This window comes from Strongylocentrotus purpuratus, unplaced genomic scaffold (genome assembly GCF_000002235.5).
Source record: "Strongylocentrotus purpuratus isolate Spur 01 unplaced genomic scaffold, Spur_5.0 spur5_scaffold_6, whole genome shotgun sequence".
Lineage (NCBI taxonomy): Eukaryota > Metazoa > Echinodermata > Echinoidea > Camarodonta > Strongylocentrotidae > Strongylocentrotus > Strongylocentrotus purpuratus.
Genome location: NW_022145612.1, coordinates 2,215,326 through 2,238,967, shown reverse-complemented (window position 1 = coordinate 2,238,967; position 23,642 = coordinate 2,215,326). Strand labels below are relative to the sequence as shown.

Sequence of the window (23,642 nt, the reverse complement as noted above, 5' to 3'; positions counted from 1 at the left end):
TACCTGTCACACAACAGACACACCTGCATGTATAATTTTTCAGTCTATGGATCTCATGTTAACAATTGCAGTATAATAATTTCCTCTCTCTCTCTCTCTCTCTCTCCCTCTATATATTATGTATATATTTTTTTTAATAGCTGTTAAATTTAAAGATTATTTGTACTTGCAATAACTGGTTCAACATTTATTATCATCCATCTATTATCATTTATTTATATATGTATATAACTTTAGGTATGAGCAATAATTTTAACTTTATCTTTTATCATTTTTATTGTACATTTATATGATCATTCCTGTTTTTATGCACATTTTATGTAAACATTGCATTATTGGTCCCTGGACTACTGCATTGTACATTGTATATGTTGATATTAATAAACCGAAATTGAATTGAATTGAATTGAATTGAATTGAATCGCTCTTCAGATTGCAGACTCTTTTATTTTATTTCATTTTAGAGTTATACTTTTAGTTATGAGATGTACACTATTCTTCATCATTTATATATAATTACTACGTATTCCCTTCATATAGCGTAAAATCCTGAATTTCAGGTTGAATTCTTACTTGTTTGTTTCCGCTGTGATAATTGGATCTTACCTATAATTTTGTAAGCCACAAAAGTTGTTCGCGAGATAAATCATTGGACTATGTATATTTGCAAAGAAATTAACAAACTGGAGATTTCGAGATAATTCTGTTCTGTGAGAACTATATTAATTTTGCTGATGAGAGTCAAATTACGTGTTCCTCCCCCTTTAAAAAAAGATTAAACAGGAATATGTCATCAATTCAAATAGATAATAAAATCTTAAACCCATGATGATGTTAATGTCACTCTTGTGCCAGAATAATGTAAACACTCAATGTTTTAATGATTACTAAAGGGAAGTGATTAAAAAAAATATATGTCTAATAATCCTCGTCAGTCTGAAATATCACTGGTTATGGTAGTAGTTTAGGTGGTGGTAGCGGTAGTGGGAGCGGCACCTGTAGATGTAGTGGTAGTGGAAGTTTCAATGGTCAGTGGTAGTGGTCTTCTTCTTCTTCTGTTACTCTACTTTAGTACTACTACTTCTTAATTCTCTTCTCCTTCTTCTTCTCTCTTCTTATTTTTTTTCTCCTTCTTCTTTTCTTCTTCTTTTCTTCTTCTTCTTCTTCTTCTTCTCCTTCTTCTTCTCCTTCTTCATTTTTTCTTCCTCTTCTTCTTCTTTTTCTACCTTTTCTCCTTTTTTTTTCTTCTTCTTCTTTTTTCTTCTTCTCCTTTTTATCTTCTTCTTCTCCTTCTTCTCCTCCTTCTTCTTCTTCTTCTTCTTCTTTTTCTCCTTCTCTTCCTAGTCTTCTCTATCTCGGAATTCGATATCACTTTCCTGACGTCACTATACTCTATCAGTGTAAATATGGAGGACAGTTTCTTCACGAAGGTTAAGAAAGAACGACGATTATCATTCATGTCAAAATATGAATGTTTATTAACAGAATCATAAAAGCCGTACAAGTACGTTAAAATGCATTTACAAAGAGTAAAAGAACATTTAAAACTTACATCTCGGAAATTTCCAATCTGACATTTACAAATAATACCAGATCGTACATTTTTTATCCCTAACTCATTCATAACGCTGACATAAAGGAAATAATAAGTAAGCTATGGAAATAATAATGGACAATGTCTATATATATGTATATAAACCAACCAACGTTAATTATTAGCACAAGACCAAATAACATGCTGCTTTGTGGAAACTACATCAGATTTTGTTAAATTATGATATTTCATGACACTTTGTACGAATCAAAAGGCCACATGAATACCCTGTTTTTGAGCTATTCCAAATTGACATGGATGGAAATATCTGGACATTGCTCACATGTTTGTACCTTGTGCGGAATGATTAACTATTAGTCGAGTCAATTGAAATAGTGTATGGATACACAACATGATCCCTCATCACATCAATATTGAATACAGTTTGATATCATAATCCAGCGCAGGTACAATTAATCATCCTTTTTTCAATACATCAACATTTCAAAAGTATTACAGAAAAATATGGCTTTGTGGATCATTAATTCATAACAAAAGCACCATTCCCTAACACACACAGTAAACAAATACATGAAGTAGTTTATGCCTCTGCAACTCCAGGGTCTTTCAGATCTTTCGGCTTCTCTTGGTCAACCTGAACATTTGTTTCATAGAGGGCGTTGTCGAAGCCTACGGGTGGCGTCGGGGTTGGAAAGGGATCGGCGGTCGTTGAGGACGATTTAGGAGCGTTACGAGCACCAGCAAACCAGGCGACCACGAGAATGACTACTGTAATGACGACAACTACGGCGATGACTATGCCAGTGAGCAGTCCCGCGGAAAGAGCTGAGGGAATTAAGGGTAGGAAAAAAATGATCAGAAATAATGAGCCGGGAATGGAAAAATGCAGGATGTTTTTCCCTCATTGGTGCATGAAAAATCATTTGGAACATGAATATGCATATCATTTTTTAACAACCTACAAGTCTTTGCAACAGCTGGACGGGCTTTTCTAAATCAAGCAGTTTCTTCTTTTTACTCTAATAAGTGCAAGACTAAAAGTATGTCTTTGATTTAACAAATCTTATATTTTTCACTACCAATTACCTCTATCAATTTTAATTTCTTAAAGAATGGGTGAGTGAGTGAGTATGTTTTTATATTGCATTAGGATATGCAGTTAACTTAAAGGTGGTGCTTATCAAAACTCAAAATTCTTATTCATCAAGTACCGCAGTTTATCTTTGGATGGTTACCGATTTTGTTTGCTTTTTTGGATTGGAATAAGCAAAAGGAATGAACCACGATGTCATTAGATTGTGATAACGTGAAAAGAACTATAAACATAAACTACTTACAGTCATCGCCACTGATCGGTTGCGAGTCCGTTTCATTTTGAGCTGAAAAGAAAAATACAATATTGTCCTTAACCTGCCGAGTGGATAAGGATTACTTATGTTCCCCCTTTTCGGAGTGACTAACAAACCTTTGCAGTCATTTGCATATCCAAAGGTGCATACAACAAAAGCAATTTCTCATAATAGATTTGATAACGTCATTATGACCAAAATCGGACAAGACTTATGAATGCTGCCCCAAACAAAAGTAGTCATTATGATTTATCAATGTATGGGCACCCAACAACTGGCAACAACTCATATTCGAGCAGTGAGGTAATTTCATTATAATGTTTGTTATCAATCCTACATATTTTTCACATCACATCATAATATTCTAATTTAAAATATCACAATCACGTACCTTTTATTTATACCGGATATCTCGTTAATTAAGAATAATATATAATTATATGCAAATGATGCCATCATGTGGAAGAGACTAAGACCTACTAAGTAACATGCATTAATCAATTTTGTCAAAAAATATTTACCGAAGGGACCGTCACATATCCAAAACGGAGCTCACCCAACTTCTCTGCGAGCTCGAAATGTCCTATATATTATCTTCAAGGCGCGGACGCCAGAAAGGACGTATGGAGGAGCCCGTCCGGGCATCGCTCGATTGTCGGGGGGGGGGCACCGATAAACCTATTGATCGTCGACCGGAACTCGGACGGCGCCCGCCCTAATGTCGAGCGGGCTTACCCCGACTCTCGTTTGTTTACTGATGGGTGTTCAAAGGGCACCTCCCGAGCACCGCCAAATTTGTGACAGGATAGATATCAAGCGCAAAATACGCTCGACTTCCCGGCGGGTTTAAAATTCGGCGACTTTCTGGCGATACACAAATTCTGCCGGAGACCGTTGGATATGTGACGCAGGCTCATTTTTAACCGGCATCAATGCTATAGATTTATTCATAATTAGCCACCATGGAATGTCACTCTAATCAAGTGTGAACAATTTTCTTACTCGCTTCTCTCACTTACACAATCTGAATCAAGAAAGCAGAAAATTGATATTTTGGCAAGATACGACTGTGTATATTACATTTACACTATCAATAATTTTCTGATTCGCTATTAGTAGATTTTGTCACTTACTTTTGTCCATTTTACAAACATAAGAAGCCCGGGCATAACAATCTTCATCGTTCCATTTCGCAAATTCATTTGTATACATCTCTACACAGTCTTCGTTTGATCCTGCCCATTCTTCGGTAGGTTCACCATTGGCCCAGTGTACATAATCTACTGGACTGCTGTCAGTGTATTTGAAGCCACCTGCAAACAAAAGAAAATGAGTCGTCGAAAGTCTGTCTACATTTTTTGTTTTCTTTTTAATAGGAAAGTACACATTTTACTAGTGTGGAAAAGTATGAACACACTGTGGTCAAATTGTAAACTCTCTGAAGTATTGCGAATCACACCATGTGATACTATCTTTGACCACAGTGTGTTCACAGTGTTCACATTACGAACGTCTTCCAAATTATCCATGTGGTCACACTGTGCGTAGACACTCTACATTATTTTTTACCACAGTCTGTAATGGTAGTTTAATAAGGGTTAAGCACAGTGTGTTCACATGGTATACACTTTCAACGTGTTTCGAATTATTTATAAATCACATATAAATGCTTTTATCACAGCGTGTAAACATAGCGTGTATACAATGTAACGGGGTGTTCGCACTGTCAATACTTAGAGCATGTTCCAACTCGCTTTTTGTTTCAGTGGGTAACCGAATCTTTAAACAATGCAAAGAGAGTTTGTATCCGATTTGAACACAGTAAGCAAACGATAAACACACAGTGTACTATCAAAGAGTTAGGAAAACGAAATAACATAATTATCTTTCTTGATATTTCAGGCCCTTATTATATTCTTCAAGAAGGGATATACTAATGAATGTGTTGCTAGCTGTAGATGCTCCAATAAAAGATAAATGCATACCTGTTTCCGATCTTGTGAGACCAAGCCAGACGGATCTAACACCCTGGGTACCGAACACAAGATCCTTAACAAACTCGTTCTCTTCCTTGCTATGCAGACTAACAAGCTCACCGCCGTATTGAGTCTGACAGGTCTGTCTAGCCGTAAACCAATCAGCAAAGACAGCCCCTGAAGCTACGGCGTAGCAGTGACCACCAAACTCTGATTGTCCGCTGGGGCAGGAGCCGGGTAGGGTGGGGACTCGAGTAGGAGCAACCTCTGTTAGGCGAGATAAAATGTATCCTTGTTACAGAGTAAGTTAAGATAAGATTCCTCGGTAGACTTGTTTTGGGGAGAGTGCGGAGAGGGCGGAGAGGGCGCACGTGTCCCAGTGTCCATTTCTGGATCCGCCAATGTAACATGTTCAATAGACTAAAGCAAACAAACATATAATACCTCAAATTGTCGGGCTATGTAGTACTACGATCCTATCCTGCAAATGTTTGTTCATCTTGATCGTGAAATTACTGAGTAACAACAGATGTATTGCGTCACTGATTTTGTGTAATGACTAATGTCAATAATATATTTAAAAACTCTGAAATCTTCAAACAACATTCTTGAACACATCTCTTTTCTTGTCGTTATAAATGAATTGGTGATACATGTACGGATACTTTATGTGAGATTTGAATAGAAATGGTAATACTTACTGTTTGTAGTCTTACAGATGGGTACATACATGCCATTACATTGTGTATCATCCCATGAGGGCTCATCACGTAAGACTACACATCCCTCTCCTTGACGTTGACTAGGCTCACTGTCACCCCATATGGAATAGAAGACAGGCCATCCGTCACTCCAGGTATACTGTCCGTCCTAATCAGTAAACAAAAAATAAAGTTGCAAAGTAGTGTATAAGAGTCATACGTACAGCATCCGTAACACAAAGCTTATCAATGGATGGTACTATTTATTTGTATTGATCACAATGTACAATCGGTCACAAAAATAAATCGTATGATCATTTGCTAAGCATCGTGTTCCGGGGCCCAGGACAAGTTCCCTGGTGTGATCCAAGAGCTTACGGGTTACGTCAAATCGACATGAATGTCCTGATGGCATTACGATATTGCATGGGTATGTTTGGGAGTTACGACCTCACTCGAGGGTTCCCTTAAGCCCCCATCACACCGATCTAGTTCTCAATACGTTCTGGAAAATGTTGTCAAACGTGTCTCAAACTGTGTGCAAACGGAGTTGAACGTAGTAGCAACTGTTAACGATCTGTTTAAGAACTTCATGGGCGGGCTCGGTCTGTCTATAAGGGAGAGTGCTCTAGAACTTTGAGCCTGTTCAAAATTGTCCTCGTCCTGCAAATAGACGGAGTGACAACGTACTTAAAACGAGGAGGACGTACTACAAACGGACTGATTGTCCTACTATAAACGGAATTGTCGTACTTCGATCCTACTAGGAACGTATTACAACGTGCTGTGGTCGATCATCAATTACCAGCAGCTAAGCCCCCATCACACCAAACTAGTTCTCACTACGTTCCGGAACCGTCCTCGAAAATCGTTAAGAAACGGGTAATGGTCGGGGTAGAATGTGTAAGTAATATCTATAATACGATCCTAGACCGTTCATAAACAGTCCTCAATACGTCCATCTTGTCTGTACCTCGTCCGAAGTCAGTTTATATCAAGTTCAGATCGGGTAAATTTTCCATTTCAAAGCAGTCCAAGCCCGCCCGTAATCAGTTCATAACAAGTTCATAACTAGTTCTACCAGACTAGATGGACGTATTGAGGACTGTTTATGAACGAACTAGGGTCGTATTATAGACATTATTTACAAATTCTACTCCGACCACAACCCGTTTAACGATTTTCTAGGACGGTTCCAAAACGTAGTGAGAACTAGTTTGGTGTGATAGGGGCTTAAGCTAATCCATAAACGTAACTGTAGTCTTTATATTCGAATTTTCAGGTAAGGGTTATCGATTGTGGACAAGGGTTGAAAATTTAGCTTGCTCAAATGTCAGTATCTTTAACCGGATAAAGTTTTACTACCATGCTGAAATGAAAAACATATAATATAAAATCTTCCTCATATTGCATGATTACAAATGAATGAAAATAATATTCTTCAACACTAGAATCTACTTCATTCATGACCTATACGCCTTACAAAGAATACATTAAAAAAGCTCTTATTTACCTCGTTACTAGTCATACCAATCCAGGCAGCTGAGACATCATTAGAATACATCAAGTACTCGAGGAAGGCTTCATTGTAAGAATCAGTGATGCTAGCGAGATCGCCTCCTTGCGACCTACAGTACTCTTGAGCATCAGCATAGTTTCTGGGTGTACTGTCGATCTTGTAACAGGAACCGTCGTATTTGTAGTAGCTTTTGTCATCGCAAAACGAGTTGGGAGGTGGGTTTTCGCTTGCTCCTTGCACTGAAGAGAATTTGAAATAACAAAAAACACCTTCTTTATTCTCAGACAACACATTCAATAAAACCTGGGTATTTGGTAGAGCACCAATATCTAGCTGCCTAATCAAAATCTTTGAGAGAGACTGAAAAATAGCAAAATACTGTATAAGATTGTATTCTGTGATTTACCTGGAAAGACTGCAGTATTGGCTAATCGTAATCGCACTTTGTATAAGTCTGTATTATAAGCTATATTTTTAAAGACACCGGATAACAAGCAAACGTACTGTGGGAGACTGTTCCGTAACGTAGGACTTCGTACATTACTTGTAGTCTCCGAAAAGAGAGCATTGTAAATTCGAATTAACAGAGTCAATATTAACCAAACGAGTCTTACCTAGATCTTTCTCGCACATGTATGCTATGACTTCTCCGCAGTTGACATCATTCCATTTTCCAGCGTAGTCGTAATCGTTCAGCAACTCAACGCAGTGCCTGGATTCCTGTAATAAAATCAAACAAAATTTTACTTCAAAATGAAATATTTTCTGAAAATTGATTATAATTAAGAGAACTTGGTGCCTCAGCTATGTAACACACTAAATTCTACACTATAGATAGCCAACCCTGGATGGTTACTAGCCATTATGGAGTCATCTTGTATGAAAGAACGGTTAAAAACCTTGTTCATACATAAATCATTCAAATGAGACCGACAACAGATCGATACAAGACCTAAGAGAAAAGTTGCCTTTCCCACTTTTCCCGAATCGTCAACTAATCTTTCAGTGTAGAGTGAGTTTATCGGCATGACTGTGGTATTATTATCGTCTACTAAAGGAGTACGTTGTTTATACGTTGTTTAGATGGTGCACTTATCCTTCTGTCATAGCTGGAATAGCGACAGAGGTGAGCTTTACCTCGCCGGGCCAGGTGACGATGCCACTAGGTTCTCCTGGTAACCAGTTGGTGTAGACAGGGCTTTTCCCGTCGGTCCAGTGGTACTGTCCAGACGATCCCAGATCAGAGAAACCGATCCAGACATCAGTAGGTACATCGATGAGCAGTGACGTCAGTAGAGCTGAAGAGGGGAAAGATAATGACCATAGATGACATTCTTGATATCACTGTTTCATTTAATAGTTTGGTCATTCCAAGGTAATACATGAGTCAAGGACATTCCAAGGTAATACATGAGTCAAGGACATAGTCAAGTATTACTTGACATAAAATATGTCAATTTACTAATTATTTGGTCTGATCTAAGCACTAGTAAAGCTATTATAACTTCATACAATCATCTGATAGACTAAAACCTGAGATGTGTTTGATATACGACAGAACAGTTTGGACTTTCCCATGTATAATAACGTATAATAAGCCTGCTTGTGATAAACTGTTCATTTGATAGGACACGTTTTCACGTTAATTCACATTCGTTCAGGTAGAGATACTGATATTGACTATTTAAAAATGGGAAACGCTATAAGAGCATGACGGTTTCAATTTAGCAAACTTTAATCCTGAGAAAAGAAAGATTGATAATTTCTCTTACACTGGACTCTCTTATCATGGATGCCAGCCAGGTTACCGCCCTCTGCCTGACAAAGGTCCCTGGCGCTCTTCCACTTGTACCGGTCATCGGTAACGTAACCACCGATCCTGTAGCAACGATTGAAGTACTTGAAGTAACCGTTATTACAGCCACCAGTGGGAGTCGGGGTAGGTGCGTTGGTGACAGGGGTGATGGAATCTTCTGCTCTCTTGCAGATGAAAGGAGTTGGAACTCCACAGTTCTGATCGTTCCACTTACCATTCAGTCCTAGTTGGTCTGAAGTATAGGCAAAGGTCAGGTATGTATGATATATTAGCATGCTAGAACATGTTAGCATTGCGTCATCAGGATTACATATAATGCATGCTGCACACCAGTTGTCTCCTGACGAAGGACTGCGTCATCGACAGGCACGATCTTTGACGCATCATGACTTGTGAGAGGCCCAAAGACTGCGTTGCATTTAGCTCGTGGGCTGATTTTTGTTCCTTAGTAGGCTTTGTTAGCGTTATTGGTAACGATTTCAAAATGATTCAATTTAATGGCATAGGCAGTAGAAAGAAAGATGGTCCCCGTAATTGATCAATCCAGATTCTATTTCGATTCTTAAAATGCTGTTCGTTTTCTAATAAATCAGGTAACAATTTCAATTCAAATAATGGATTAACCGATTTTTAATATTTTGTTTTTACAGAAAGCATACACGATATAGTAAAAACTTTAGCGATGATTACGTAACTTTACACGGTTACATCACGATGTGTAAAGACAGGAATGGGAGTTGGTCATGATCCTTACCATCATACTCATATTTGTTCATTTCTCCACATGTCTCTTCACCATGTTTGTTGTTAGGTTCACCAGGCTGCCAGTTTGCGTACGTAAATGGAGTTCCATCTGACCAACTGTAACATAAATACACATCTCAAGTTATTACTCGAACAAGGTACTCATTGATAGATAATCTGATAGTGTAGCGAATTCTTGTTTCTACATTTCTAAGGTATCATCGATTTACATACCGATTAAGCTAACACGTTGTAGTTGCTGATAAACGACTCAATTTATTAGTACATATACCTAAAAATGATGTTTTCCTGATTTCTTTCTAAATTAGTATCAAAGGCTTTATACTTGTTTAAATGTATTTGTTCTCAGTAGCTGATACTGACTTAATGAATTCATCAAGTTACAGAATTTGGACCTGTTTAGAAACGCGATATCACAAAGAACCAGGAAAATAATGTAATAGTAAAATCATGGTGTAACGGAGGTAACAAATAATTGCATTATTTGATAATGTTATGACTGTTCCTTACGTGTAGGGACCATCCACAACTTCTTGCCGCAGACCAATCCAATACTGTAAAGCAACATCTGGTGACTGCAAAGAATAAGAACACATCAGTTAGTAGTATAACACAAACCGTAGTGTATGGAACTGTCAAACATAATTATGTATACAAAAATAGTCTTTGAAATCAAAATTGGCACCTCGGCCATGTACAATACGATAAGTCAATGGCTCTCTCTCTCAACACACGCTACATTTCATTAATTTGGTATTGCATCGGAATGCCTCAATACGTTGGGCATAGACGATAACCTTGCATACAGCACATGGGCGCTCATGTATATGTCGGTTTTCCGAAAAAAAAAATATATAAATTTTACAAGGAAATAAGGTTCGAAATTCTAAAAATGAGAGAAGGTTCATAATTCTGGAGGTTCATGAAACAACAAGTACATATTATACTACCTAACATACACTTTTTAGCGTCCATTACAAAACATCAAAATAAGGATAGGATAATGCATTTTTGCGAGTTCATAAATAAACTGTTATTGTCCGAAATTTTGTTACGAAACTGGTTTCTTTGTCAAGGAGGTTACACACAAAATGTATTAATATAAATGTCAAGTTGTTGTGTGCGATTTGCTTTGTTCACCGTTTGATTATGCGAAACTGAATGATATGATTGGTTTTTATATAAATATATATGAATATAAACCAAGGCAATCTTACCATTTCCAGGAGGAATGCATTTTCCTGTCCACTTGTGATAGAGACCAGATGGCCACCCTTGGATTGGCAGAAAGTTTGGGCATCAAACCAGCCTCGTCTGTCGCCCGCACTAACTATATCACTGACATAGTAACAGTATGGGCTCACGTATCTCCAATCACTGTCAGATGGACATACACCCACTGTGGTAACAAAATAATGATGGCGTTAAGATGAGATTATCAAGTTTTTTTTTAGAGGAACTAGAGGTTTGTTTGCGATGTTACCCCTTTGTCCCTTTGAAGTTAGAATCTTGCAGCCCTTGTGGTGACCAAATATTTGTTCTAAAAACATTTAGACCGGGCTTAATCAAAAACGTAGGGAAACGATTGGGATTGCAATAGGAATTTAGTTTTTTTAGGTTATTTGTTTTTTGTTAGTTTTGAGGCATAGCGGTTGGTCCAATGTTGATTATTCAGGTAGTGTAGGACATTAAATGCAGAGTAAATGAAACCAGAGCATGTCTCGAACAAACAGCAAAAGGATATCACTCGTGCAATTGTTAGGAATATTATTCTGTATCAAACCGGACAGGATGCGTGTAATTGGTTTTCTCATTTATCTTTTGAAAAGGTGTAGAGTATCATAATTAACTTTTAAACATTCATTCCGCAAACAGGAAGCCTGAAATCGAGGCATATGTCTTTCAATACATTAGGCATACATGGAAAAAACAAAAAGGAGAGTCCTGTAAATCATTGTATGGTTGGTCTTACCTGAAGGCAATGGTGTTACTGGTGCTTTAGCTGTATTGGAAGAGAAGGTTTATCAAAATAGCAAGTGAAGGTAAGACAATACAAAACGTCAAGCTAAGTTAAGGAAATACAGGAATTCATATCAAGTTAATGTTCATACAATATTTTCAAACTATTCAGTTCAGATATGCTCTTAAGAGTCAGTATTGTTAAAACTTTTTTTGTTTGTGTGTGTGGGGTCTTGGATGGCTTAAAATTGTCTCCTTATTTCCACAATCATATCAGTGTTTGTTTAGTAATCAATGAGTATTTTAAATGCTACAGTCAAATCGCAAGGAAACACTAAATGTACTCCCTATAGACATGTGTCATTTGAAGAGCGGTGGCCCGCTTAGACAAGTCTGACAGTATATTAAGACTTATTACGTTTTGGTTTTGAGCAGATCCAGCTTCTGAGTGCATAGCAAGGAATATCATTCCATCTTCGCCCTTCATTAAGGAACATCTCTGCACATTCTTCGCTTCCTGATTCGTCGTTTGGTTCTCCAGTCTCCCAGTTGACGTAGATAACTGCTGACCCATCGCTCCACTGCCAAGCTGCCAAAAATAAAAGTGAAAAGATGATGAGAACTGAACATTCCTGATTCAAAATCACATTTTCATTGAAGCGATTACAATATTTATTGAAATGTCCCAGGTTAATATTTCACATTTTTTTGGAAAACACATTATGCTCCACTGCACTTTATTTGCTTTCAAACTATGCTTGGAGCTTTCATGTCTTATGTCATGTATCTATCTGTAACAACTGGATACAAAGGAACAAGCTTAGGTTTATTCCTGTCAAAGTTTGGGACATTTAGAAATAGTGATTCTAACAATATAGGTTTGCTAACACGACCTCCTAGAGAATCATTTCAAAAGATTAAAAAGATGAACTCACCAAAATATGATCTTATCAGACCTTATCAATGCCAAATAGCTTTTAAAAGCAAGAATATAAAGACTAACGAGTACTGACAGTGTACACAAAAATGTAGATTATGAGACTTCCAAATAAAATAGATGAAATGTACCTCCTTCCTGGTTGATATCGTTCAAACCTATCAAGAATCCATAGAAATTATCTTGATCCCTGAAAGAGAAAAAAAAAAGGTATAAGAAGATTTTTAAAAGTGTGTTACATACCTTCCTCGGTTGAAGTTAAATTACGAGGACTAAACGGATTTTGTTTTACACATTTAGATTAGTTGAATCTCATGAATCTTTCCCAGAATTTCATATAATTTTCAAATTATAGTATGCATTCTGTATGTAGTCTCTTCATCTTTGTAGCTCAATAGTTACTAGGCCTTCGATTTCAAAAAGTTATTCCAGTTAAGAGAAAACATAGAATAAGCCATAGCCAGTATAGAATTATATGTGATACGATCGCAAAGACTTTCGAGAAATCAACTCAGGGGCAATTTTAATATCCTATTGTATACCCCATAGAAATCCATTCTAATTACATTATATATCATTGCAAGGTTCACACAATTTAATAGTTGACGGACAAGGCTATTTAAATTGCTTTTGATTAATTTTTTTTTTCTGTCTCGAAAGTCGCTGGAATTGTATTCATCTTACTGTGGAGTAAAACTTGAGACAATGTATTGTTCTTCTGCAGAACTCTGGAAGCTCGCCATATCTCCGCCCATGGCTTGACACTGTGCCCTAGCGTCTGTGAATGCAAGCTGTTCCTCTACAGGCTTCTCATAGACCTATAGATTGTGACGATTTAAAAAGGAGTTGGGAGTTGAGTATATTAATATGACGGTGGTGAAGGTGATGATGTTAAAGAGAAGGAAGAGAAGGAAGAGGAGGAAAAGTTAGTGAAAGTGGGACAGGAGGAGAATGTTGGCTTTTTTCAATGATGATGATAAGATTGATAACGGTAACCACGGTAATGATGAAGGTATAATGTTGATGATGACTTTTACATCAACGACGGAGATAATACATAGATGGGGTTTCAAGAGTATAAAAAGAGAAAGCCGGGAAAAAAATTGCAGACGCTAAGTATAACCGAATCATCAAACAGATGGACATGTAACTGTTGCAAAATATTAGCAAACATTCTGAATAGACATGACCTATCACTCTGGCTGAATAACGAACATAAACAACATCCAAAAAATCAACAATTTAACTATACACAATCTTTTTATGGCAGAGCATTTGTGTATTTTCCAGTGTATTTAAAATGAAGAAACCTCTTCAAATGAAAGGGTTCGTTGGAAGTAAAAACCCACCATGAAGCAATTGTTGCCATATCCGATGGCGCCGACTTCGCAGCCGTCGTTGGACGGTGAGGTTACGGGGGCTTGGGTGTATGGTCTCTCGGTGGCACCGAGTATGGGTTGCTCACAGATGTAACTGAGTGTGTTTGGACATGGCTCATCCATCCACAATCCAGCAGAGTTTTGATTGTAACCGCCAATCATTGCCACACACTTGCCAAAACTATCATCTGTTAAGGAATAGTATGAATATCTTGATAAAATATAATATAACGTCTGCAATATAATGTAAATTGCAATTAAGATTTTAAGATAAATCTAGTTTTCTGCAAGTTAGAGTGATATTCAAAGTTAATTTGTGGAAAATTTGTGGTCATTTCATTATTTCCCATTACTATAGAGATAATTATTTCACGAATGAACGATTTCAAGAAGAAAAAGTTAATCTAGTTGTGTGAAAATTTTATGAAGATTTGTTTTATTTTTATTTTTTTAAACTTCCCCTGTTAAGTAAAATAATGATAAACATTTTTTATTTTTACAAAGGAAGTCAATACAATACAAAAATGGCGTCGGTTACATGCCTGGTTGCCCTGGACCCCAGGCGGAAAATGTTGGATATGAACCATCAACCCATTTGTATGTTCCTGGTACGTCCGTGTCACTCAAACCGATCCAGAAGTCATCACTGCCGGTATAATCAGTTCTGTATTCACCAAGCTTGGAGGAGAGAAATGCTTGGTCATACCTGAACAAGAATTGTGTAATGTTTCAAAGATAATTGTGTAATGTTTTAAAGATAATTATGAGTAGTCAGAGTAAAGCATCATTGCGATGAAACATATTCATAACTTATTGTGAATTGTTATATAATAATTGTATAATGTCACACAGTTTATTGCAGACCAAACGTACGTCTTTTTCTCGTTCAATAATTTCATGCAAAGGATCCCTTTTATTGCCTATCATATCACAACACATCAAAACTCATCAAAAACACAAATTTGTTAAAATCTTTCAAACGTAAGTTTAAAGAGGGTTAAATATTGTTACAAATTTGTTGAATATGGTTAGTACTTTACAATTCCCTGTGCTAATTTGTTTTTACTATTCTATTTTTTTCTGTACTTTTGATGCATATATTTTTCTTCATGTAAATGGAATCATGTTTACAAGTTTTACCAATCTTTTTATGATCCCACCACATTTACATTAATCTTTTCTTCTTTGTAAATTTGCTTATACCATGTTATTCTTTTAAATATTTGTTTGTCATGGTTTACACTTGATTTTGAAATAGAGATAAGGAAATAAACTCAATTCAATTAACATTAAAACTAAAAATAGGGGAAATTGGCAAAAAATTCATACCGGAGTATGTAAACAAGGAGTATGTAGACAAAGGACTAATTTGGAGGTAGAAAACGTACAAAAAAAATCATAAGAACTTCATGAATTATAATCTTGAAGTCATCGAACTTTTGGAGATGTGAAACTGTAGAACTACATTTACACAGTTCTCCCCTCCCCCTTCAAAAAGTCCAAAGTAATTTGGTGGTATTTGAGTAAGTGTTATCAATTAAGAAACCAAAGAATATAATACATTATCTATATGGTATGTATTTAAGTCTGATTTGTAAATAATGTTATCTATTAGGAAGACAAAAAGGGAGTTGTGCAACTAAAGAAAACATAAATCGGTTTAGAGACAGAGAGAAAGAGAATGAGAAAGAGAGGGGCGAACACAGAGATAGCCAAGGAGAGGGAAGGAAGAAGGGAGGGCGAGATAAAGAGAGAGGAGGAGAGAGATGCAGATAGGCAAATAGAGACATAAAAACAGTCGACATAAATGGGTATACCTGTCATTGAGGGTAGCTAATTTTCCCTGTTGCGCCAAACAGCTATCCCTAGCATCAGCCCATGACAGTTTCACGTCTATTACCATCAAGTAACAAGTCGACATATACTTCACCCAGCCCTATACGGTATATGCAATTAATAAATGGATAATTTAATGACACATCTGAAAACAAGGGTATTCCTAATTGCTTCACCGAAGTATATATTTCGATCATAGAAACGGCAGGCGTTACATGATTTTAACCATAATTTCACTTCTTCTTTCTATATGCCTTTTTTTAACGCTATTTTGTATTAATTCGTGTAATCTGTTTTTTATTCCTTTGATCGGGTAGAGGTGTCCAGGATACGTGGTTTACAAATATTTTTGTCTCACAAATGTACTACTCTACACAACATATAATCTTGACTTGATTTTATTTCCAGGGGATTCGGCGCTTTACAAATCTCCTATATTATTGTCATTGCTATTACTATTATTGTTATTATTGTTATTATTATTATTATTATTATTATTATTATTATTATTATTATTATTATTAATATTATTATTATTATTGTTATTATTATTATTATTGTCGTCATCATCATCATTATTATTTTTATGCATGTATTAGCATTATTAGTAGTAGAACTATATGTAACCATCGTTATTATTATCAATATTATTATTATTATCTTTTCAAATAGATTACTTCTTTGCAATTTAGCCGAACATTAATAATATCATGGGGCTAGAGTACATACCGTTGGGCATCCGTCGTTTGGAGGCTGTACAACATTTTGATTTGATTTAGGTCGTTTGCAAGCACCATACATTGAGAAACCAGTACAGGCAACATCCCTCCATGCACTGAACTGGATAAAGAGAGTTAAAATTAATGTTATTTTATAATACACTATAATGACAAAACATATATATTAAACAGGGTGTTCCTAACATGGAAAACCTAGATTCATGAATTTTGTCTTCTCTAAACATGTCAAATAAATAAATGATGTCGTACTAATATTTGTTATGAAATAAGTCATCTTTAGCACAATTTAAGTTAGATTAAGTTGATTTATTTATTTATCTGTAACAAACTGTAATTTTGTAGCGTAACAAAGCGTAATATACTGTAATTTTGTAATGAATAACATTGTGTAATCGTGGTGCTGTCGTCCCGGATTTTATTTCGTGTAAGGACATTGCTTCACTTAATGGCTGCTGGGACAACAGGACTACAGCGCCTACAGCACCACAGCGCCTAGAAACAATGTATTAGGTGCGTTATAAATGTGATCTATTGTTATTATTATTATTATTATTATTATTATTATTATTCAAATGCCAACTATCAAAAAAAAGTATTCAACTAATTTTATTAGTAGAACTCAAGGTGTAACTTTGTCACTCATTACTGTGTTAGGCGCTCTTTCAAATTTTGGGTTTGAATGAACAGACCTGTTAGATATTTTGCTTACTTTTGGAACAAAAATTTCTCTGAACAATAGACCAGTTCACGGTTAGCGCATGTCCCAAATGACCCAGGATATCCATAGATCTTCAAAACATGAAGACGTCCCAGTTTGTACATTTTGAAATATTCACTCCTACAGCGATGGAGGTGCTACATAATGCCTGGATTACATTTGCCCCGGGCGCCGTACTATAAATTAGTCTACGATTGTTCGTAGACAACGTAGGAGGCTACGGGCTACGATGTTTGTGTTTACATTATCTACGAGCATCGTGCCATTTATTGTATTGGCCCTCGGGGGCAGGCCGGGGCAAATCCGTATTTGGAGATCGGAGATTGTACGGAAATCGTGCAATTTGCATGCAGTAGCCGTGCAGTCTCCGCAGCCTCCGCACGGAAATCATACAGAGCCCGTGCAGCTTCCGTGCAAAGGTTGCGCGGAGAAGGCGCGGTGACCGTACAGCAACCTTGCGATAGCTGTGCAATTGCCGTGCGAATGCCCCATGAGTCTACAATCTCCGTACGATTTTCTTTGCCCCCATGTTCACCGAAAAATCGGACGTTTGCTGCACAATTAGTGCGAGGCCTCCGGGCGATGCCCGTGCGGGGATTGTGCAATGCCACCTACGACATGTATACGGGCTACGGGCTTACGATTTTTTCAAATTTGTTTAACTTCTCGCGAAACAAAATCGTAAAGGCTGCGGAGCCCGTGAATCCGTACGAAAATCTCACGGCCGCCTCCTGCCACTGCACAGAGGCCGCACGGAAAAGGGGATACGATCCAGGCATAAATAGCCTTAGTTTCCCCTTTTCACTGAAGAACAATTCCACCTGTGTATCATGGAGTGCACTGCTTGTACATAAATGAATAATTATTGCAAAGCTTTCACTATGAATATGACTGACAAAGAAAGCGGACAAAATATACAGTTCCTCAGGTAGACAAAGGAACATCCCTTTACTGCTATTATGTAAAAATGTGTAGAACAGGTGTCACATGCATATTCACCTTCTGAATAGCAGTGAAGGGATGTTCTTTTGTCTACCTGTGGAACTGTATATTTTGTCCGCTTTCTTTGTCTGTCATGTTCATAGTGTTTCATGAGCAAGTATCCACTATTTTGTATCGGTGTATTTCAAAATTTGTTCTGCAATGACCTTTATCTGTTCATGCTCAGAATGTAACTATGAACTGGCTTGTTAAGTAGATTACAAAAGGTTTGTCAGATACAGCAACAGTAAATATATGCAAATCGGATTCTATCCATAGGGTTGGAAATTCATACCAGGTGGATTAAAATAGCTCAGAGAGACACACATGCATAAATTGAAAAACATTAGTAAACGGTAAACCAGCCAAGACGTGATTTTTTGTTTTATTTTGAACGGCCTTTTGGGGGTAATGATTGGCATCCATGCTAAAACCCTTTCCAAAAAAATGCTATAAAACTCACCTGTGCATCAAAGTAGACACAGTCATCGTTGAAGAGATCATTGTTGGGTTCGCCAAGAGCCCATTGAGTGAAAGTAACTGGACTACCGTCAGTCCATGCATAGTTCTGTTCTCGGTCCTTGTCAGTCAGCCCTAACCATGCACCAATGATGGTCTTATTACCTTCGTTACCTGCGGGTTTTAGTAAGATACACAATCATGAGTTGTCAATAGTTGCGTGTACAAGCCCTCGTCTGTCGTAAATACAAAGAAAGTGTCTGAGCTAGGAGACTATACTCATATGGCCCTGGACTGCAGGGGCGGATCCAGCCCGCGGCGAGGGAGGGCCCCCGAGGAAATATTTAGCGGCGACTCAGACGACCGGCCGAATAAGGGGTGGGGGGGGGGGGTATGGAGCTCTTGTTTCGTTCACTCAACACCCCCCCCCCTCCCCCCTCTCCCGCTTTGAGCAAAAAAATAAAAATAAAAAATCCTTTTTTTTTTTTTTTTTTTGCCAGGGGAGGGGGCCCGTCTTCTAAAACAATTGAATTGCATTGAATTGAATTAAGTTCAAAATTGCTGAAAATAAGAGATCATGGGTTCGTAACAAATGAAAACAATTAACAGGAGAATCACCAACAGGAAGATATAACTTCCTGTCGTAGTCGAGTGGATATGTCACCGGACTTGTCGATCACAATGTCCGCGGTTCGAGTCCTGCCGCGGCACTAATGTCCTTTGGCAAGACATTGATCTACATTTGCCACACTCAACCCAGGTGATGTAAATGTAAATGGGTACCTGACAGGAAATAATTCATTGAAATGCTATAGAGCGCTGTAATAGTAGCCGTGCTAAAGCCAGGGAGCGCCAGGAATGTTAAATCTGATAGACATGAGCGCTATACAAGAACCCACTAGTATTATTATTTGTATAATGGACGTGACATGCCATTCAAATGTAGATTGACAAAACCATAATTTTATCACGGCATCTTTTTGGCATCCATTTACTGAGCACAAATTTTGTTGACCGTCGACCCAGTTTGAGTATACACCAAACCAACCACGTGGAGCTTACACAACATTAATGTTAATGAATAATAGGTCTATATCTCACCGGTTTGCATGAGGCTGTAAACGAAGTTATTTTCACTCATATCAGAGATCGAGGCAAGCTTGGAGGACCTTAGCTCACAAAGATCTTGCATGTTGGTAAATGAATACATGTCGGTGACGATAGAATAACAGGAGCCTCTATAACTCATCTCGTTTGCACTGCATCCGAAGCTAGGATCCATGGTCGTGGCTGGAGCATCAGTTGGTGCACTAAAATCTGAAAGTGAGAAAGTTGGAGTGGCTAAATACTCAATTTATTGTGTGGATTGATCAAGAAATACGATTTGACAATATACCACAACTATCGGTTGGAAGCACGTTTAAACGTTACTGTTTGAGAGATGTTATGTCAGACATTGATATATAAAATGACGTGTTCGTTCTTGTTTATTCAAGCGAATTTCGGCAAAATTGTTTATATGCCATCGAGAAGTCATTTGAAAAAGTTAATCCATACAAATATAAAGACATTAAAACTTTTCTTTACTTGACCGCACCACGTTCCTAAAAAAATATATATATTTGGACATATATATATATATATATATTAATATATACTAAATGTATAGTTTCAATCCCTGCTTTTTCTATGTCTTTAATCGGAAGAAAGATAATGGTCTGCTTTCACCAAATGATGGCATCACATTCGATCGTCACCTCTTTGGTAGTGGTCCCATGGGTCTTCGAACTCGGGTACGAGCCCCACGTTGCCAGCAGTGTCCTTGTCGGTGGAGAGGAGAACACATTGCCTGCCACTGCGGTAGTAGTTGAATGATCGGCAGGTAAATGTTGCCGTGACACAAAGGAAAGCACAATCTTCGGGCCAGACGTTGTCGATCGGGACATCGTTAGTCGTGTCAAGGCGAGCGTTTGTGTACGCCATGAAGTAACGGTTCACGTATTCTGAGAGAAAAACAATCAACCAAACGAATTCAGTAGCTGCATTTACACTGCAAACAAAAAAACCCATTTCTGTATTGTGTTTTTTTTCAAACGTCCGCCAAAGTTTCACCGATATTTTGCATCGGTGATTAACGGAACTCTATGAACCGGTTCCTTTCTTTGAAACGAAAACCCTTTGATTGAATTAATAAAGAATATTTGAATGGAATTTTCAGCACAAAAGAAAATCTCATTAAAATCGTTTTGATAACATCCGCATGATCCAACTATTATACCCAGGTCTTGATCACGATAGTTTCTTCAATTTTGTTCTAATGCATATCATCTTCCAGGGGCTGGTTCTTTTGATAATCTCACAACCAGGGAGTATTTAACTGTAAAGTTACAAAATTCGTGAAATTTACCCCCAAAGAGCACCTTACTAAGAAAAAGCCATCAAACGTTATTTTCCCCTGAGCTTTGGGGGAATTTGAAAATGTAATCATTTACTTCACCATGATACCTCACAATGACACACAGGTTGCATATCATTATCACTGGATATCGTCTAGGACTGGGGTCTATGAACTTCTCAATGGGATGATTATCATTTCAAAGTTTAATCGTTTTCAATGATGGCATGATAAGCAAATTCCCGATCGGCATACCATTTCTCTTGCAGATACCAAGTCGAGCATTACTGCAAGCAAGGTCGTTCCATAATCCTGAGTTTGCATACATCTCTACACAGTCCTCACCACCTAGATTGTTTGGTTCACCTGGTGGATAATAAAAAGAAGTCATGATGATTTAGCTTGGAATTTAAAATGTCGTATAAAAAGAAAAGTAAGAAGGAGACGAAGCAAAAGGAAGAGGCAGAATAAATAAGAACAACAACAAAAACAACAAAAACAACAAAAACAACAAAATCAAGAACAAGAACATGACTAGAATTGCAATCGTATCAGTATACCCTGATGCTTGGGTCCGAGTCCAACCGATTCATAAAGGAGGGAATGCAGCCATAACGAAAAACTACAGACCCGTAAATATTATACCGCGATTTTATTCAAATAATTGAACGGGCAGTTTATTTCAATATCTTTGAATATTTGTCGAAAACGGTCTACTTGCATTGGTAACCACGTTTCTACTTGGCAGACGAAAGAACGTCTCTTGACTATTGAAAGGAATTTATTAGATGTCTGTAGCATCAGTGATAGTGGAGATCCGGAGGAAGAAAGAAGGCCTTAAACGGACCAGAAACGGACAAAATGGCGCCTGGACGGTTACACATGAGCGATTTCAATAAACGAAGAGTCAGGTGACCTTGATTGAATGCCGGAAATTATGCCTAATATACGAACTTTGAAAGGAATCGGGATGGAGGTAGGGATGGGTAGGGCTCACAAGCACTGCGTGCAAAACGAAAGGGATTTTGAAAAGTTAGATTAAAAAGAAGAAGAATTCAGAACGCAGACGAAAACAATTGCATAGACGAAAAGTCAATAAGAAGAAGAAGAAGAAGAAGTAGAATAGCAGGAGGAAAACGAAAAATAAACAAAAGAGGAAGTAAAACAAACGGAGGAGAAGGGTTGCACCTCTAATTTTATATTTGTCGCATCACTAAAGAGAAGAAAATAGAAATAAAGAAAAAGAAGCGATGACGATGGAGACGACGATCAAGAAGGAGAGGAGCATAAAGGGCAAAAAATGTTGCCAAAAGATCAAGACAGAAGAAAAAGATAACTAAAAGGAGATAATTGCGATAGAGAGGATGACTGGTCAACGGGAGAAAGATGAGAAGTATTTTGGTATATGAGAAATATTTCCCAGACTAAGTAAGAGGTTAAAAAACTACTGTTGATAACAAACAGATAGTGAAGTATGCACACATAACTAGCAAGACTTTTATAAAATTTCTACTCACCGCTCTGCCAATTCAGGTAAGCAAATGGAGCTCCATCGGACCACTGAAAACCAAAGTTAAGGTTCGTAGCATGCAGACCAACCCAGAAAGAGTTGATACCATTGTTGTAATAGTATTGAGCGAATCCTTGAAAAAGACAAAAGGTATTCCTAGAAATTAATGCTCTGATATAATTCAATTTTAAAACGCTCAATTGATAACGACAGATCTTTATTAGGAGCATTTATTTTCTTCTCCATTTTATTCATTTTTAAATTTTGTTTCCAGACCGACAATAAACCAAACCCGAATTGATCGAATTTTGTCCATTCGGATCTATTTTCGACCTTGAGTCGTTATCGTCGGTATGACTTTATGGTACAAGTTTAAATTCAATTTAATCAACGTTTATTAAACATGATTGGCAGTCACAGACTGAATAGTGCATGATTTTACAGTGCAAGTAAAATACAATATAATTATATACGAATTGCAACACTAAGAAAACAAGGAAAATTGAATGGAAAAGAAACATTAATAAGATTACACTACTAAAATTATATATATATTTTTTAATAATTAAAGACTGTTGTTATAGTTCAGTGGTGAGTAACTATGTAATATGTACTTACGTTGAACGAACTCGGTTTCCAGGTTATTGGTAAGGCTGGTCAGTCGACCTCCTTCGTAATGGCATTGGCTATCCGAGTCCTGCCAGCTACGATACTCCATCTCATACTTATAACAGTTACCCGATGACATATCGTAAATCCAACCGTTTCCACAGCGATCGCTTGGTGGAACTTTTTGAAGTATAATAAAATAGAACAAAGGCGTAACAATTCAATTAATTTTGTTTGCAGTTTACTCCTTTTTCACCTCTTGTTCTATCCCCTTGATTGGATTGTTTTGTGTCCCATCTTGCTATCATTTTTCGATCATTCTGCATGAATCTATTTCCATCTGCCTGTTTCGGCGATCTTTCAGAGTTTCTCTCTCTCTCACTTCTCGTCTTTTTCAACCTTCCTACCATCACATGACTCATTATCATGTCCTCTATT

At 37.3% G+C, this 23,642-nt stretch overlaps 1 protein-coding gene across 1 annotated transcript in view; it reads right to left on the bottom strand.

The window, feature by feature from the left end:
- Positions 1-1,431: 1,431 nt before the first annotated feature.
- LOC757247 (macrophage mannose receptor 1) overlaps positions 1,432-23,642 on the bottom strand; it is a 34,052-nt gene continuing 11,841 nt past the window's right edge. Inside the window, exons 17-42 of the mRNA XM_001197720.4 lie at positions 23,214-23,384; positions 22,603-22,728; positions 21,341-21,451; positions 20,448-20,693; positions 19,792-20,007; positions 18,695-18,864; positions 16,522-16,632; positions 15,774-15,892; positions 14,499-14,662; positions 13,927-14,144; positions 13,262-13,395; positions 12,709-12,767; positions 12,059-12,229; positions 11,654-11,683; positions 10,899-11,080; positions 10,192-10,256; positions 9,671-9,777; positions 8,873-9,148; positions 8,238-8,398; positions 7,715-7,820; positions 7,095-7,339; positions 5,582-5,750; positions 4,890-5,147; positions 4,038-4,217; positions 2,893-2,934; positions 1,432-2,380 (exon numbers count right to left, since the gene is read on the bottom strand). Coding sequence (XP_001197720.3) covers positions 2,136-2,380; positions 2,893-2,934; positions 4,038-4,217; positions 4,890-5,147; positions 5,582-5,750; positions 7,095-7,339; positions 7,715-7,820; positions 8,238-8,398; positions 8,873-9,148; positions 9,671-9,777; positions 10,192-10,256; positions 10,899-11,080; positions 11,654-11,683; positions 12,059-12,229; positions 12,709-12,767; positions 13,262-13,395; positions 13,927-14,144; positions 14,499-14,662; positions 15,774-15,892; positions 16,522-16,632; positions 18,695-18,864; positions 19,792-20,007; positions 20,448-20,693; positions 21,341-21,451; positions 22,603-22,728; positions 23,214-23,384 — 4,082 coding nt within the window. The 3' untranslated portion in view covers positions 1,432-2,135. The remainder of the gene's footprint in view (positions 2,381-2,892; positions 2,935-4,037; positions 4,218-4,889; positions 5,148-5,581; positions 5,751-7,094; positions 7,340-7,714; positions 7,821-8,237; positions 8,399-8,872; positions 9,149-9,670; positions 9,778-10,191; positions 10,257-10,898; positions 11,081-11,653; positions 11,684-12,058; positions 12,230-12,708; positions 12,768-13,261; positions 13,396-13,926; positions 14,145-14,498; positions 14,663-15,773; positions 15,893-16,521; positions 16,633-18,694; positions 18,865-19,791; positions 20,008-20,447; positions 20,694-21,340; positions 21,452-22,602; positions 22,729-23,213; positions 23,385-23,642) is intronic.